Source organism: Notamacropus eugenii, chromosome 1, assembly GCF_028372415.1.
Source record: "Notamacropus eugenii isolate mMacEug1 chromosome 1, mMacEug1.pri_v2, whole genome shotgun sequence".
Lineage (NCBI taxonomy): Eukaryota > Metazoa > Chordata > Mammalia > Diprotodontia > Macropodidae > Notamacropus > Notamacropus eugenii.
Genome location: NC_092872.1, coordinates 52,228,852 through 52,247,521, shown reverse-complemented (window position 1 = coordinate 52,247,521; position 18,670 = coordinate 52,228,852). Strand labels below are relative to the sequence as shown.

Below are 18,670 nucleotides of genomic sequence, written 5' to 3'. Positions count from 1 at the left end.
GAGACAGTTATCTGTCTATTGATCTGTCAGACAGTTGGAAGCCGGGTCTATTGATTTTGATTTCTCTGTATTTTCTCTGAAGTTCAGGGTGCTTACTTTTTCTCCTGAACTAAGTAAATGATACATGTTCTTGATAAAAGTGATTGTTGACCCCCTCAAGTTGCTTTCCTTTTAGAAAAGCAGGTCAAAGAACCTGGGATAGCAGGCCCTCCTGTAGATGTCGGGGTGCTTGCTTTTATAGGAAGCTAAGAGATGGAGAAGAGGAGAGACAGGATTCCAGGCCTAGGGTACAGCCAGTTAAATATATAAAGTCAGGAGATGAAGTGCCTTATTCATGGAACAACAAGAACAGTCATTCTGGACTGCAGGGTACATGTAAATGAGTAAGGTATAAGAAATCTAGAAAAATAAAAAGGAGATAGGTTATGAAGGGCTTTGAACACCAAACAGGAGGTTTATATTTTATCATGGAGGTGACTTAAGTTTATTGTCATTTTTTTCTGAATATATGTTATGAAGATCTGCATTATAGATAATATGTACTTACAGGAATATATCTGAGTAACAGCCATTAAAAATGAAGAAGAGACTGGAAAGTTTAATGAAAAAAATCAAAGAAAAAACTCCTCTCATCTCCTACATCGTATAAAAAGATGGTCTAAAGAGATGGGACTTAAAGCAAGGGCAGCTTTAGGAATCAAGACCTCCTCACAGGAGACAGCACAAGAAAACCAGGCCAAGGCCCCAAAATGGAAGCCAGGGGGGCTTTAGGTGACAAGCCTGAAGCCAGCACAATCTCCAGCTAATCTACTCCAGAGGCTAAGGCCTGGTGCCAAAGCCTTCCTATATCTGCCAAGAAGTAGGAAGTATCCTAAGATCTGATCAGAGTTCTTAACTCTTTTACAATTAGTCTTCTTTATAATGTTGTAAAACATTGTACAAATAGTATAATGACTGCAAAAATTAATCTCCTGATTCTGCCCATTTTACTCTGAATCAATTCATACAAGGCCTCTTTCCTATAAATCTCTGTGATAAAGGTTTGATATTCAAAATATACAGGGAATGGTATAAATATAGAGGAATAAGAGTCATTCCACAATAGACCAATGGTAAAGGATATGAACAGGGAACTTGGAGAAGAAGAAAGTCAGGATATCAAAAACCTTCTAAAATGCTCTAACACTAATGATTAGATAAATATAAACTTAAAACATCTCTGAGATGCCACTTTACAACCAAAAGATTAGTAAATATGACAACAAAAGGAAAATATCTGTTGGGGGGGAGGGAGGATATAGGAGAACAGGCACACCATTCCATTGTTGGATATTGGTGTTGGTCTAATTATTCTGGAAAGTAATATGGAACTATTCCCCAAAAGTCAGAATATTCTTTGTACAGTGATTCACTAATAGGCTTATACCCCCAAAGAAATCATAGAAGAGAAAGGATCTTTCTTTACAAAAATACTTATAGCAACATTTTTGTTTCATTTTCCTAAGCACCAGACTAGAAACAAAATGGATGCCCATCAAGTAGGGAATGGCTGAACAAATTGCAGTATATGAATATAATGGAACATTATGGTGCTATAAGAAATGACAGAAAGGACAGTAAGCCCTGACATGTCCTATACAAATTCCAAAGGCCCATAAATAGACTGTATCTTTCACCCAATGGCAAGCTTGGCTAAGGTAAAGGAAGCACATGACCAGAACCTCAGCCACCAGAGAATAATTTTTTTCAGCCACACAAAGACTACTAGAAATAAAAGGATTGTGATAAATCAATCAATAAGTATTTATTAAATACCTATTAAGTGCTATATACTTATGAAATCAAGAAAAATACACACCTATAAAATCATAAAATATATTGAAACATATTGAATTCCCCCAGAGCTCTACAGCATTCCATATAATAAACAGGAAAAATATCCATGGTTAATAATTATGGAATTCAATTATGTAACTTAAAATGTGCATTTTTAAACTACAGGCAGAACACTGCTTTGGAAAGCACAAGATTCCAAATCTTAGTTTTAAGTCAGCTGTTGGGAACTCAAAAGGCATTTTCCCATAGAAACAGTGTTACACATGATGGTCAAATTCCCAGGCCAACTCACAAAAGCCTATAATTTAGTTAAACTCAAGTACTAATAATACTAAGTTTGAGTTCTCTTGGTCCTGAGAGCAAGGAAGAAGAGAAAGAAGAATGTGTTCTTCCTTCCCCTCTCAATACAAGGTCAACTGGTATCAAAATTTGGAACCCTACCACATTTATATTCGTCCACTTTCCATTCTGAAACCCTCCATGGCTTCCAAGTGCCCCTCTGCCCTCATGCTGCTGCCTTAAGCTTCTGAACCATAGTATTTACGTACCAGTCTTGCTCTCCCCTTCAAAACGCTTCATGCTCTGAATATTACTCAAATTTCCCACATCAACACAAAATCCTACTTCCTCAGTTCAAGAGACTCATCTAGGTTTTTTAAGGAGGAAAGTATTCTGCTTGAAATTGTTTGTGTTAAAGTATGAATGAAAACCCTCTCAGGTGTACTTATATTCTCATTCCATGTAATTCTTATTCACGTTTCCCCATAAATCCTCCAACAAAGTTCTAAGCAATAAGCTGAAAAACTTTCTTTTTTTCTTTTGCAATTTCATTTCTGTGGGTAATATACTATAAATAATATTAACATCTTACATGGGCATAGTATGCTATAGAAAATCATCACACCTACTCCTCTCTAATGTTTTGATAAAGTGTTCATATTGACCATTCTCAAAGATTTTATGGAGACAAGAGACCAAGCATATGAGCTACTAGTAGTTGCCAGTGTGCCCTCAGTTTACTTAAAACACACATATGCACATATACACACACATGCACGCACCATTTATAGTCCTTTTCATTCTTTTGGTAGTATCTTGAGAGACCTTAAAAATCAATGCCTCACTGCATATAGAAGCATGTTGCCCCAACACAGATTTCTATTCATATTTGTCAGGTCTAAAGACTATTACAAAACTTTGCTTTTTTTACTTTCATTACTTCTTTACAAGGTAGACTGAATACAGAGGTAGTATAGTACTAATGCAGTACTTCTATTAGTTTGATAAGGAGAACTCATTAGCTTTTTAATGGCAGACTTGTTACATGTTACTTCTGTCCATTATCCTTCTGGCTTTACCTACAAAAGCTTTTGGAATAATCCAACTTGGCTGGATCTCAGGCTTAACTTTCCATTTTCTCCCCTAACTACTTTTCAGTGCTTTATAATGTTTTGTACACTTAAATCATCCTTCTTTGGGGGAGAAGGGAATAAGGGTCTCGTACTGCAATTTCATCAGTTTTGGTGTGGAGACTCCTTCTGCCAAAACAGATCCACAACTTATTTATAGCTTATATTCTTAGAGAGTTACCTGAGGCAATGAGATATTAAGTGACATGCCCCAAAGTCACATGACTAATATATGTGCAATGCAGAATCTGAACGTAATTATGGCTCTAAAGCCAACTTCCTGTCTACCACACCATCCAACCACTCATCCTTCTCCAAGTGAGCTCATGTTATGAATGAATGAAAAAGCATTGATTAAATGCTTATTATGTGCCAGTACTGGAGATAAATACTGAAAAGCAAAACCATTCTCTTAGAGAGATTCCATTTTAATTAAAAAGGACTCCCCATAAAAGAAGCCTGCAGCTACAATATGGATGGAGAGGTCCAGTGCTCATTAGGGTACAGTGGTAGGGAAGATATAATTTATTCCTTCATTGATGATGCACTTAGCTACCATACCTCTCTTCCTCTGAAGATTAATGTTAATTCTCTAGACCAGTCACTACCTTTATTTTCATTTCCCTTTCTGGGAACGTAGAGATGAAAACTTCCTTAAACATAATCCTTTTCATTTTAAAAATTTGATGTTTACCTTGACCCTTACTCCAATCAGTCAGCTATCTGACTGCACATAGATCCCTGTGAGTGCTGCATCAGTAACCAAGCATTTCTTCTCATTAGCTTCTAACGCCTCTGCAATCCGTCTTCTGTCCTCATAATTCAACGAAAACTGCATTTTTCAACATTATCAGCGATCTCATTGCCAAATCTAGTGGCCTTTTTCCAATCTTCATTTTTCTTTACCTTTCTGCATCCTTTGATAACATAAATCATCCTCTCCTCTTGAATAGTCTTTCTTCTCTAGGTTTTCATGACACTGATCTCTCCTTCTTCTCCTCCAATCTGTCTGACCACTACTTATCAGTCTCTTGCTGGATTTTCACCCATGACCATTGTTCTCTGAAGGTCTGGTCCTGGTCCTCTATACCATCTCACTTACAGATCTAATTAGCTCTGATGGGTTCATCTATCATCTCCAATCAGATGATTCCAAATGTACATACCCAGCCTTAGTCTCTCTCCTGAGCTCTAGTCTCACATTACCAACTAACTTCCTCTTGAACATTTAAAACTGGATGTCCCCATAGGTATCTCAAATTCAACATGTCTAAAACAAGCCTCATTATCTTTTCCTCCTCCAAACTTCCCTGGTACTCTCACATGCACCATCATCCTCCCAGTCACCCAGGCTGACAATTTCAGTGACATCCTCTAACCACCCATATTCACCCTACAAATCCAATTTGTTGTCAAATCTTGTGTGTATGTATGCATGTGTGTATTCATGCATGTGTGTACACATGCACATATGCATACATGTATATATGTATAGATACATGTGTGTATAATATGTATCTCTTGCAAGACCCTCATTATCTTTTCAATTAGTCTCCCTAACAAATACTTCTTCCCACTCAAATCTATCCTGTACTCAGATGCCAAAATTTTTTCCTAAAATACCATGTCACTACATCTTCAAGATGAAATCTGAAGTTCCCTATTTGGCATTTGGAGCTCTTCATAACTTGATCCCTTCCTACTTTTTCCATATTTTTACATTATATTCTGCTTCACATACTCTATGATTCAGTGGTTCCTCAGACACAACCCTTGATCTCTCAAATTCATACCTTTGCCTGGGATGTCTCTCCTAAGCCTAAAATTTTATCCTACCTCATCTCTACATCCTTGCTTCCTTGTATTCCTATAAGACATAGTTCAAACCCCACCATATATACTGGAGGTCTTTCTCAGTCCTTCTCCCTCCATTGCAAGCTCCTCCCCTCTGAGATTACCTACCATTTTTTGCTGTTGTTCAGTAATGTCAGTCACAACTCTTCATGACCCAATTTGCGGTTTTCTTGCCAAAGATACTGGAGTAGTCTGCCATTTCATTCTCTAGCCCTTTTTACAGATCAGGAAATTGAGGCAGAGTTAAGTGACTTGCTGAAGGTCACACAACTAGTATCTGAGGATAGATATGAACCCAGATCTTCCTGACCCCAGGTCTGGCACTCTATCCACCGGGCCACCTAGCTGCCTGCCTTCTAGTTACAGTTTTATTTGTACATAGTTTTTTGGGTTTGTTTTTTTTTTGTATTTCTATTTTGTTAAATATTTCTCAATTATAGTTTAAAGAATCTGTAACATTCATTTTTTTCAATATTGAGTTCCAAATTCCCTACCTACCTCTCACCCCCTCACCCCTTGAGAAAGCAAGTAATATGGTATCAATAATATATTGAAGTCTATGAAAAACATATTTCCATATCAACCATGTTGGAAAAGAAAACACACACAACACAAAACAAAAAAGAAAAATTAAGGAAGTTTCAAAAAGTATGCTTCCATTTGCACTCAGAATTCATCAATTCTCTCTCTGCAGATGGACAGCACTTTTCATCCCAGGTCCTTTGGAGCTGTCTTTCAGGGGTAGGGAACCTGAAGCCTTGAGACCACATGTTCTCTATGTCCTCAAGTGCTGCCCTCTGACTGAATCCAAACTTCACAGAACAAATCCCCTTAATAAAAGAACTGTTTTGTAAAACTTCGACTCAGTCAAAAGGCTGTCCCCCAGGACCTGGAGGGTCATATGTGGCCCCCCCTTTACTGATCACTGTATCAATCAGAGTAACTAAGTCTTTCACAATTGATCATTATAATATTGTTGTTGCTGTGTACAATATCCTCCTGATTCACTTCACTTCACATCAGCTCATATGAGTCTTCCCAGGTATTTCTGAAACCACTCTGCTCATCATTTCTTATAGCACAACAGTTTTGCATTACAATTATATATCACAACTTGTTCAGTCCATCTGATTAGTATCCCCTCAGTTTCCAATTCCCTACTACCACAAAAAGAGCTACTATAACTATTTTTGTATATATAGGTCCTTTTTTTTCTTTGATCCTTTAGGGGTACAGACCTAGCAGTAGTATTGCTGTTTAAAAGGGTATACACAGTTTTATAGCTCTTGGCGCATAGTTCCAAGCTGTTCTCCAGTTCACAGCTCCAGCCACAGTATGTTGGTGATACTATAGCTTTTGCCTCTCTTTGTATTCCCAACACTTTGTGCAGTGCCTGATATATAGTAAGTATATAGTAAGTGCTTCAAAAATACATCTTGACTGACTTGTTAAGATATAGTCAATTTTTCTTTGAGTGATGTTGTTTGATGCTTAGTATATTCCAATTCTGTTTTTTGGAAAATGTATTGATGATATGTATATTACATATCATCAATACATTTTCCAAAAAATTCCATATATATATATATGGAATTGTTGGGCTTTCTATAACCTGTGGAGTTCCTTTATGATTGATCAATCTCAAATCATATTTTCCAATATCATTTTCCATCCTCCCTTCTACCTATTTTGGCAAAAAAATTGCCAAAAATTAAGTCAAATATTGACTTACTTTGGGAGGTCCTGTCACACCTTTCACAGATACCTACTTTTTCATTAACTGAAATTGATACTGGCATAATCTGTAATTATCTTAATGGTAGTCTGTTTCATTATTCTCAATATATGTAATACAAGTCATGATGTTGAAATATCCAAGGAAATTCTGCTTCTAAAACCAACTCTTACAATTCTTCTGTCTTTTGAAGAACCCATAAGTCATCCTTCCATTTGGCGGTAACAAATTTTACATCTTCTGATTTCACTTATACTGAATAGAGATGTTACACATTTTCTCTAGTCCAGTAGCATGTCAACTTGTTGGCCATTTGACAAAATCACACGTGTAAAGCACTAAAAGTTAATGTTAATCAGTGGTCTATGAATGGCTGATACTTAGCATTCTCTTTGTCGTTTCCCATCCTTATCATTACAAAAAGGTGAGGAAATATTGCAGGACTAAGGGCTATTTTATATTTTTCTTCAATTCATAGACTTGCATGGTAAAAACAAAAACAAAAACCACCTAGTGTCCAAACTTCTAGTGATAAATTCTTTATAAATTAATAGACTACAGTATCTATCACTGAGACTATCTTGACAAAACCTAGTTGAGCTTATGCCTTGCTAACATAGCTCTCAAGAATTACGATCACCTTCTTGCCATCAGTTAGCTTTAGAGTGGGATTTTAGTGAAGGATAATCTGGTAGGTTATTTTAAAGATCAAAGTTCCTACAAAGTCTCTCAGACTGAAGAGGATATTATGAATCTATCAGTGGATGGATGAAAGAGAATGGATCAAGGGCAACTGTATGGATGGAAATAAATTAGCTATATACAAAATGGGAACCAATGGCATTTTATGCAATATGATAATACAGGTTACCTTAATTTTATGAAATCAATTGCAACCAAGCCGTAAATTTTGGCAAAATTAGCTATTTCTGTTTTCCCTACTGACTTTAATTATTACAGCAGAGATCTGGAGATATGTTGCCACAGGGGAAAAACATTCTGCCTTATAGCACAGTCGGTATGCCATGAGTATCATTTCCAACCAAGAAATTCCCTTTTCTTTCTATAATCTCATCCAGCTTCAACCATACTTCTCTTTATTGCTTCCACTCCCAACACACACACACACACACACACACACACACACACACACACACACACACACACACACACACACACACACACACACCCAAAGAATACATTGCCTACACCTAGCACAAGGGCTATCACATGATAAGTTTTTCTGTTAAATACTGACTGCACAACTGCAGTTCCCAGAACTCTGCTCCTTACCCCCTTGTTTGAATTTAATATTTATAATACCTAAAGGGCTGTTTAGATTAAAAAAAAAAAGGTCCACGAGTATCATCTAGTACTATTCTCTCTATATAGCTCAAGAAACTGAAACCTGAAGAAAAGTAACTTATTCAAGGATTTGGCATCGTATTTCACCAGAAGGAACATGTGTAGAGTACAAGGTGTGCTCTACTCAGAAAATTCCTAAAGTTAGAAAGGCTTGAGGTTATGCAATAATAATTAGATCCTTGTTTTATCAGTTCTGTAAATTTAAAAAGCTATATCAGGCTTTCTTAATCATTATCATCTTTCATTTATATAGTATTTTCTAATTACTCAGAATTTCATATTATATACATTATCTCATTATATACATTATAACATACATGGTTTTATTGATCAACAATATTCCCTTTTGAGGCAGATTATTATCCCCATTTTACAGATGACAAAACTGAGGTCCCCTCCAAGATTTTATAAATATCAAAACTGCCCTAAAATTACAAAATGCAGAACCTATTATTACTGTTATAGTAGAATTTACTTGACCACTTTTTTGAAGATTTTTTTTCTTCAGAATTCAAAGCAAAAACAATTTGCAGAAATTACTGCAATAACTGCAAATTTCCATCAGTCATAATTTGAATTCTAGTATCTATCAACATGCTGGAATGATGATGAAACCATCAGTCTAACAGATAAATGTGAATATGGGTAGGAATGGGGGCAGGATTGGTGGGAATAATTCATAACAATCAATTGTCATAACAATCAACTGTTATAGTAACTTCCATATTCTATGTGATGATAATTGACAAGAAAACATATGGTGGTGAAATATGCTTGCCTTCATTCATTCACTCAATAAATGATCATTAAACTCTATATTGCAGGATATGAGGATATGAAGACAAAAATAAAAGTCCCTGCCCTCAAGGGCATATATTTTACTGGGGAAAACAAAATGCACAAAGAAAAGCAAATTTAAAAATCTACATGATTTTAAAGTTATTTCCTGGGGCAATCACATAAGCAGCTGGGGATGAGGGAAATAGATGGATCAAAACAGGCCTCCAGTAGGATTGTGGCACTTGGGATAAATCTTGAAGGAAGCTTTGAGGTAGAAATGAGGTGGGAGTGCATTCCAGGCAGTGGGCACAGCCTGTGCAAAGGCACAGAGAGACAAGACAAAATGCCATGGATGAGGAAGTACAAACAGATTCATTTGATGACACAGAGCTAATAAACGAGAGGAATATGCCATAAACTTTAAAAGGTAGGCTGGAGCCAAATGATGAAGGGTTTTAAATATCAGAGATTAGATTTTAACCTAGAAGTAAGAGGGGCCTCTGAAGAGGTTTGAGCAGTCAAATGACACGGTCAGAACAAGGGAGTAGCATGGTCAGTGACTAGGGCAACTATGTGGAGGATGGAAGATAGAGAGGAGAGACTGGAAGCAGAAAAAATCAATAAGGAGACTAGTGCAGCAATCTAGACAGGAGATGGGGACTTAAAGGAAGTTGGCATCTGGGAGACTGGAGAGTGAGGCCAAATGCAATAGATATTGTAGAGGCAGAATGCATAGGACTTGAAATCTGAGGGGTAGGAAAGGGAAGAGTACCAGAAGACTGAGGTCATGAACCTGGCCTTTGCCATAATAACAGAAGTCTGTATATTTCAATTTCACCTCTCTCTCTCTCTCTCTCTCCCTCTCTCTCTCTCTCTCTCTCTCTCTCTCTCTCTCTCTCTCTCTCTCTCTCTCTCTCTCTCTCTCTCTCTCTCTCCACTCCCTTTGTCTCCCACTTTTTTAGTCATACATTCAGTAGGCTTCCAATGTGATTAGCACTTCTGTAAAACAAAATCCTGATGTGGGGAAAAAAGTGGGGGGATAATTTTCAGAAGCTAATTGAAGCACTTGGGAAGAGGGAAAATATGTGCCCTGGTCTCAGGAGACAGAAAGAAGGTGATAATTCTTCTCTGGAAGGTTTGAACAAATAAACTTGTGTGAAAGAGTTAAGTTCACAACTAAGGAAAAGATTTCCAACTTCTCAACCTAAAGAGGCAACGTGCAAGTAGGATAAAGATTCGAGCTAAATAACTGAGGAAAGTAATGAGCAATGAGCAGAACAGGTGCTAGTAATTTAACCCTAATTTCAGAAGTTGAACAGTTCATTCAATTTTACAATAAACAAAATATGTAGATCATTTAATGAAAAGGGAAATAGCACCATTTTGTTGGTAAAACAGATTAATAGGCTCCCATTTGCAATTGCCAGCATCTTCATTCTATCCATCCTAACATTAAATATTTTGATTTCTAGGGCAACATAAATGTACATAGTACATAAAAGAAATAAAGTGACATATAAGTTATATAAATGATGAATTCCATTTAACAAATTTGGCAAATATTATATACACTATGTACAGAGTACTATGCTCAGTATTGGGGCAAGTAAGAAGTTTAGATATGACAGTTATTTTTCCTCATGAAGCTCACAGCTAAGTAAGAGTAACAGATACAAATAAATACACATCATGCTTTTTCCTATGATTATTTGGTACGCGAACTAAGGATGAATGTGCATACTTGTGCCATTTGTCCATCACTGTTCTTGAAAGGCTTCTTGAAAGAGGTGAGATTAAGAAGGTTCTTCGGAACCTGGGTCCTTCATATTTTGTACATGAATCAATCATTCACACCTGCACTATGGGAGTTCAGTATAAAAACACCAGAGATCAAAAAGCATTGAAATGCCTTTTTTTTTTCCCTACTGAAATAAATTCTTAGAGTTAAGAAAAGAAATATCCCCCTCAAGCTGATCATTTTGGGAAAGAAAGTAACTATGTAAAAGGCACCCCAACTCTGTTTTGAACTTTCAAACTGCAGGCGTGTTGAATAGAAGAGTTGTCAGCAAAGCTAAGGAAGGGCTGCAACACTGATAACTAGAAACATGTGTGAGGCAGTTTGAACAAGAGCAAAACTTACTCCGGTGATTTATCATTCAGCTGAGGTTTCAGTACGTTTACACTAATAGTCCCTGAAGGTAAAAAACCTTTATTTTAAAATTATTTCAAATAGAGTCATGGAACTGAAAGCAATTCTGGGGCATCTGTGTTATTTGTCAAAATAATTGCTCTATAAAGTATCTAATATTTTAAAATGTATTCCATACACTGAGCATCTGATATAAGAAACTGCCCCTCACCAACATGAAAATGTTGCTCATCCCATTCTGTATTTGTCTAAAAACTGACTTAAAAGTCTTATTCATATATTTTAATGGAATAGATTACACACTTTACTAACTGAAAATACAACTGCTTATATAACTGTTCAATATAAAAGCATCTGCAAATGGAATATTATAGAAGAAAATAGCTATTCCCAAAGAATTTTTTTATCGCAGTAGACAAATCTTTCATATTTTACTCCTGAAAAATAGAAGACAACACAATTTATTTCACCACTAGTCTCAGTTTAAGTCCAAGTACACATTTCCATGAAAGAAAGAGTTCAAGCATCTCAGCTGCAACACTGGGCAAAACAGCCTTGGTGGGGTGAAGATAATTCCATAGAAACAGTGTTTACGTACTGGAACTATGCATTATGGTGATAGCAAACAGGCTGTCACGCAGGGGAGTCAAAAATACTGGATCTTACATGTTTGCTTAGACAGTCACAACTCTCTGATTTTCACTTTTGGCAATCAGCCAAATGACATCACAAGGCAGTTTACAGGCATTATAGGGCAGTTTCATTATAATGTGCTGACATCATTACTAGAAGGCATTAAAGTGACATCATTACGCCACTTAATGTTAGATGACATTGAAGTGGCAACAGTATGCAATGAATGCCTCTAGAGGGTTAGTGCAGACTTTTGGCACATCTACATTTACTGAAGATTTACTATAGAAAAGAACAGTAATGTAATATTCACATATGTGTGTATATATATATGTACATACATACATACATACACACATACATATATAGGGAGTATAAAATCCATGAATCCTCCATCTTATTTTGCTACATATATGGAAATCTAATGAACTTGAGTGTGAACACATAAGAAAATGTACATTCAATATATGTACTACAATGAAAACCATAAGGTTTCCATGATCTCTTCTATTATATCACATTTTAAAAATCTTAATTTCCCACAGAAATTCTTCAAATTCATCACAGGAACATTTATCAAATATAGGCTTGATCAAAGGAAGGGCTTAGTATAATGGAATGGACACTGGATTTGGAATTAGAGGATCAGGATTTGAATAATGGCTCTGCCATTTGCTATCTGTGCAACCTCAGGCAAATTATTTCTCCTGTTTGGGCCTCAGTTTCCTCATCTATAAAATAAGGATGGAATTGATTTCTTAATGTGTCTTCTAGTTCTAGATCCTACACGCCTTCACATCCAATATAACATGAGTTGTTAAAAGGAAATGATGAAATAACATGGCTTTCCTTAAGAATGAAGCTAATCCTTATCCACAAGACAGTAGAGAAGTACAGATGTTGAGATTTTTTTTTTTGTTCTCATCTTGTTTTGGGAATTTTAAAAGAGCAAATACCCACATTCTTGTGATCTCTGTTCTGCAGAGTTTGCAAGACAAATTGACTGCAGAATAAAAAAACTGAAAGTAGAAAAATAATTATTTTAACCAGGCCCTGAGCAACATAATGCTGGAGAATTTACGCCACCTGCTTACTGTGAAAAAAAGCAGATGTTCCTGCCTAAAGGAAGCCATAGCAATCCAGCAAAGAAAGAATTGAATTTTAACTCTCTCAGATATGCCACTGTTAAAGTTCAGAATTACACTGAAAAAGAAAAAAAAGGGCATTTCTCCAGTTTTCAGAGCGAAGAAGTATATTGAGATGTTCTAGAGGTAATTCTCATTCATGTAGGTAGATAAACTCAATGAACCTTAAGGTTCCTTCTAGGTCTGAAATGATGTTTCTGTAAAATGCTGCCCTCATCAATCTTAACAGAGCTGCTACACTACTCCTTCCTCGAATCCTATTTTCATCATCTCACTTTGTATGGTATGTTCTAATTCAACATCACATCAGTCCCTCAATCAACCATCCAACCAACAAGCATTTATCAAGTGTCTTCTATGTGCTAGGCAGTTGGGATACAAACTCAAAAGTGAATCAGTCCTTTCCCTCAGGGAGTGTACATGTTCAGTAAATACAGGAAATACACAAAAAAAGAATACATGGTCCATGGAACACTGACAAGTAGAAGAATCAGGAAATATGAAAAGAGATAGTACTTGAGCTAGCCTTGAACATTTTGAACATTTTGTATGGGAACAGCCAGCAAAAAAGTTTGGTTGGAACACAAAATAAATGAGGATGAGGAATGTGTAATCAATTTAGAAAGAAAAGCTGGAGACTGAAATGTGAAAGGCTTTAAATATTGTATGAAGGAACCTAAAGACAATAGAGAGTTACTGAATCTTCTTGGGCAAAGGAATGGCATGGTCACAACTGCACTTTAGGAATATCAATTTGGCAGGCTTCTGAAAGGTGGTTTAAAAAGCCCGACCCCCACACTCAATGGAAGCAGGGAATCCGATTAGGAGGTTATTGCAACAATCCAGGCAAGAAGCATTAAGGATCTGGATTAGGGTGGCTGTGGTACAGAGAGAAGGACACAGATGTGAGAGATTATAAGGATGTAAAATTGATAACACTTGGCAACCGATTAGATATGGCGAGTAAATGAGAATGAAGAATCAAGAATGACTCATATTGCAGTACTAGGTGAGTAGAAGAATGGCGGTGCCCTTGGGAGAATAGGGAAGTTAAGAAGAGGGTTAAGTTTAGATGAAAATGTTAAGTAAGCATGTATAGACAGAGGACTACAGCTCAGAATAATAATGAGAGCTGGATCGGTAATTTGTGAACTATGTGCACAGAGCTGAATTCATAGAAGCAGATAAGGGGAGATGGGGAGAAAAAATAGACAAAGATGAGGAAAGGACCCAACACCTGCCCTCTTTCCAGTCTTTCCAGCTCAAATCACCTCTTTTCTTGACAGAGCTCCTTAATTCCCCAAAAGCCAATCTTCTTGAATCTTTTCTAGAGAATCTGCTAATCCTTGTTTACATGTTTCTGCTCATACCAATGCCCCTGCCTGAAATTATCTTTGACAAACTTAACCTTCTTCAAGAAGACTTCCCTGATAACCCACTATGATGGCAAATTTATTTACTCCCCAACTTCTCAGTACTATTACATGTTTGGGTAACCAGACTTTCAACCAAGCCTGGAGCATTTTGTCTGCTACTAATGTGGAAGCATGGGGGCAGTCAGATGGCTCAGTGGATATAGCACTGGGCCTGGAGTCAAGAAGACTTGAGTGTGTGTGTGTACACATATATATGTGTGTGTGTGTGTGTGTGTGTATGTGTGTGTATGTATATGTGTACGTATGTGCATGTGTTATGTATATATATATACATATATATATGCATGCATATGTATATATCCCCCATTCTCTCAATTCACAAAGCTGCCATCTTCACACAGATCCTCACCACCTCCTGCCTTGATAAATGCAGTAGCCATACAACTGATCCTACTTCTTCCAGTCTCTCCCCACTCCAAACCATCCTCTACTCTGCTAACAAAGTGAATCACTGACCATGTCACTTTCCCACTCAATAAACTCCAATGGCTTCCTATTATCTTCAGAAACAAATATAAAATACTCATTTATCATTTCAAGCCCTTGCGACTTCCTACATTTCAAATCTTCTTATATTTTATTCCCCTCCATACTCTATAATCAAGCTGCACTGGCCTACTTCCTATCACATAACTCTTATCTTCTGAGTCAGTGCCTTTGTACCGACCATTTCCCATACTGGAAATGCTCCCCCAGCTCAACTCTACCTCTTAGCTACCCTGACTTCAAGACCTACTTCTTTCCTAGTGCCTCCTACTAATAGTGCCTTGCTTCAGAGATTACCTAATCTTTTATGTTATATCCCCCATTAGAATTTAGCTTCCTGAGGGCAAAAACAATGCTTTTTTGTTTTTCCTTGTATCCCTAGTACTCATCAGGGATCTTGATACATAGTAAGATAAATTCTTGCTGACTATCTAATTTCAGAGGTACCCTTACAAATGAATCCTTTTTATGATCCCTCCAAAACTAATCCAATAATCTACACTTGCGATGATGGGGAGCTCACCACTTTACAGAGTAACTTATTTCCATTGTGGCCAGCTCTAATTTTAAGAAAATTATCTTAATGATAATTTAAATTCTGTCTTCTTGTAGTTTCTAACCATTAGTATTCCTTCTACCAAAGAAAATAAGGATTTATAACCTGAGGTCTATGAATTTAGATGGGGAAAAATATTTATCTTTATTTTTACTAACCTCTAAAATTCCGAGAACGGGCCCATAGGCCTTGCCAGACCATCAAAGTGGTCTAAGACATAAAATTTAAAAGCCTGTGATTTACAATTGATTAGAGAAATGCAAAATTTAAACAACTCTGAGGTATTACCTCACACCTATGGGTTTGGCTAACAAGATAGAAAAGGAAAACAACAAATGTTGGAGAGAATATGGAAAAACTGGGATCCTAACACATTGTCGTTAGAGCTGTGAACTGGACAAACCAATTATTCTGAAGAACAATTTGGAAATATGTCCAAATGGCTGTAAAACTATATATATCCTTTAACCCAACAATACCATTTACTGGGTTTGTATCCCAAAGAGATCAAAGAAAAAGGAAAAGGACCTATATGTACAAAAATATTCATAACAGTTCTTTTTGTGGCAACAAAGAATCAGAAATTGAGAAGATGCTTATTAATTGGGAAATGACTGAACAATGATTGTGATGGAATACTGCTATGCTGATGAGAATGATGGTTTCAGAACTGATGCAAAGTAAAGTCAGCAGAACCAGGAGAACACTGTACTCAGTTAACTGCAATATTACAGCAATGATCAGCTGTGAAAGATTTGGCTATCTGACCAATATAATGATCTAAGACAATTCAGAACAATTCCAGAGAGAGAACTGATGAACTCTGGGTACAGATTGACAATAATTTTTTCAGTTTCTTTATTTTTCTTTTTGCAACATGGCTAATACAAAAATATGTTTTGCATGCTTTCACAGTATAATTGGTATGACATTGTTTGCCTTCTAAATGGGTGGGGATGGGGGGGAGGGAAAGAATACAGAACTCCAATTTTTTAAAATACATACTTAGAAATAAGTAATAGATAAATAAATGGTGTATATGTGTGTATGTGTGTGCTGAAAATAAATAAATAAATGAAAAGCTTGTGATCTAGAGACACCCAGAAAAGGTCTACTCTCTTTTCCACATGATAGCTTTTCTAACATTTGATAACCATCCCTCTGAGTCTTCTCTTCTCCAGGGTAAACATTCCTAGCTCCTTTGATGAACCCTCACATGACAAGGTCATAAGTCTCTTCACTACCTTCACCCTCCTTTTGCCATGCTCCATTTGTCTACTAAAATGGGACCACTGAAATGAAATATGACATTTCTGAGAGGGTCTGATCAGGTAGAGAATGCGATACTTTCTACCAATGTAGCCCAAGATTACAATGGATGTTTAGCAGCCACCTCATGCTCTGGATTCATAAACTAACTGTATGGTCAGCCCACTGAAACTCCGAGGTATATTTTTTCTCATTAACTGCTTATATAACCATGTTTCCCCTCTTCTGTCCTTGTGAAGCTTATTTTCTGAATCTGAATGTACAACATTTCTATCAAATTTCAATTATCCATTAAATATCTATTAAACACACTATTAAATTTCATCACTGCAGCCAATTAGGCTTTGGTTTTTGTCACAATTCAATTTCTTTTTTCTAAATAGGAACAATAGGCTTCCATTTTAATAGGGTTTACATGAAACAGCAATTTGGTTATGCTTTCAAATGCCTTTAAATAGGCACTCAGGAACAGCCAAGATGGCAAAGTAGAAAGATGCATATACTCCAGCGCTTCCCCTATAGCCGACAAAATACCTATAAAAATGACTCTCAACAAAGTCAAGAGCAGCAGAAGTCACAGAACAACAGAGCAAAAGAGGTTTCCAGCCAAAGGTAACCTGGAAGGCAGACAGGAAAGGTCTATCTCACAGGACACTGAGCAGAGCAGAGCACCACGCTGGCACTGAGAGGAACAGGACCTGAACATACCTCCAGGCAGAGTTCCTAGCAGGAAAGATTCCATATACCTCAACCCACAAGTGACAAAGAAAGCTCCAAAGATCAGTAGGGTAGGACTTCCCCATCTGGGCAAGAGGAACGGGGTTTCTCCAGTAATAGCCCCAGGCGATGGCAGATGTCCAGGCAGCAGACTATAGGCAGCTACAGAGGCCTAGAAGCAACCTGGGTCCATTATTCAGGTAGGTCAGCTTGAAGCCTCTGGCAGTAGGGAGCAGCTGATCTAAACTCCAGCCCTGAGTGACAGCCCTGCCCCCACCCAAAGCACAGGGGAACCAAGCAGCTGAGTCTAATCTCTTGACAAAGGATTCAGAAGTCAAGTAACTGGCTAGGAAAATACCCAAGAAAGGGAAAAAAAAAATAAGACCATTGAAGGTTACTTTCTTGGTGAACTCCTCCCATCCTTTCAGATGAGAAAGAACAAGGCTTACTATCACAGGAAGTTAAGACCCCTGCCTCCAGGGCCTCCAAAGTGAACTTAAACTAGTCTCAGGCAATAGAGGAGCTTGAAAAGTGAGTTAGCAGCTTACTAAAGGAGAACCAAAAAAATGCTGAGGAAAATAACAGCTTTAAAAAGAGGCTAACTCAATTGGGAAAAGAGGTCCAAAAAGCCAATGAGGAGAAGGAGGCATTAAAAAGCAGAATTAGCCAAATGGAGGAGAAGGTTCAAAAGCTCACTGAACAAAACAGTTCTCTGAAGGAGAGAAGTGAGTTCAGGGAAATGAATGAGATAAACCAAGCAGTTAGAAAACAAAACCGAAAGTTTGAAAAAATAGAAGATAATGTGAAACATCTCATTGGAAAAACAACTGACCTGGAAAATAGATCCAGGAGAGACAACTTAAAAATTATGGGACTACCTGAAAGCCATGATCAAAAAAAGAGCCTAGACATTATCTTCCATGAAATTATCAAGGAAAACTGTCCTGATATTCTAGAAACAGAGGGCAAAATAAATATTAAAAGAATCCACCGATCACTTCCTGAAAGAGACCCGAACAGAGAAACTCCTAGGAATATTGTGGCCAAATTTCAGAGTTCTAAGGTCAAGGAGAAAATATTGAAAGCAGCTAGAAAGAAACAATTTGAGTACTGTGGAAATACAATCAGGATAACACAGGATCTGGCAGCTTCAACATTAAGGGATCGAAGGGCTTGGAATAGAATATTCCAGAAGTTAAAGAAACTGGGATTGAAACCAAGAATTACCTACCCAGCAAAACTGAATATAATCCTTCCAGGGAATAAATGGTCATTCAATGACACAGAGGACTGAAAAGAC

At 37.1% G+C, this 18,670-nt stretch overlaps 1 protein-coding gene across 7 annotated transcripts in view; it reads right to left on the bottom strand.

Annotated features, from left to right (window-relative positions):
- The window catches only part of LMF1 (lipase maturation factor 1), a 742,944-nt gene that overhangs the window by 540,431 nt on the left and 183,843 nt on the right, over positions 1-18,670 (bottom strand). The window contains exon 1 of one of the 7 annotated variants that reach the window (XM_072600884.1): positions 17,362-17,620. The exons of the other annotated variants lie outside the window; for them this stretch is intronic. Within the exon in view, the coding sequence (XP_072456985.1) occupies positions 17,362-17,395 (34 nt within the window). The 5' untranslated portion in view covers positions 17,396-17,620. Of the gene's footprint in view, positions 1-17,361; positions 17,621-18,670 lie in introns of those variants that run through there. 7 annotated transcript variants of the gene reach the window in all.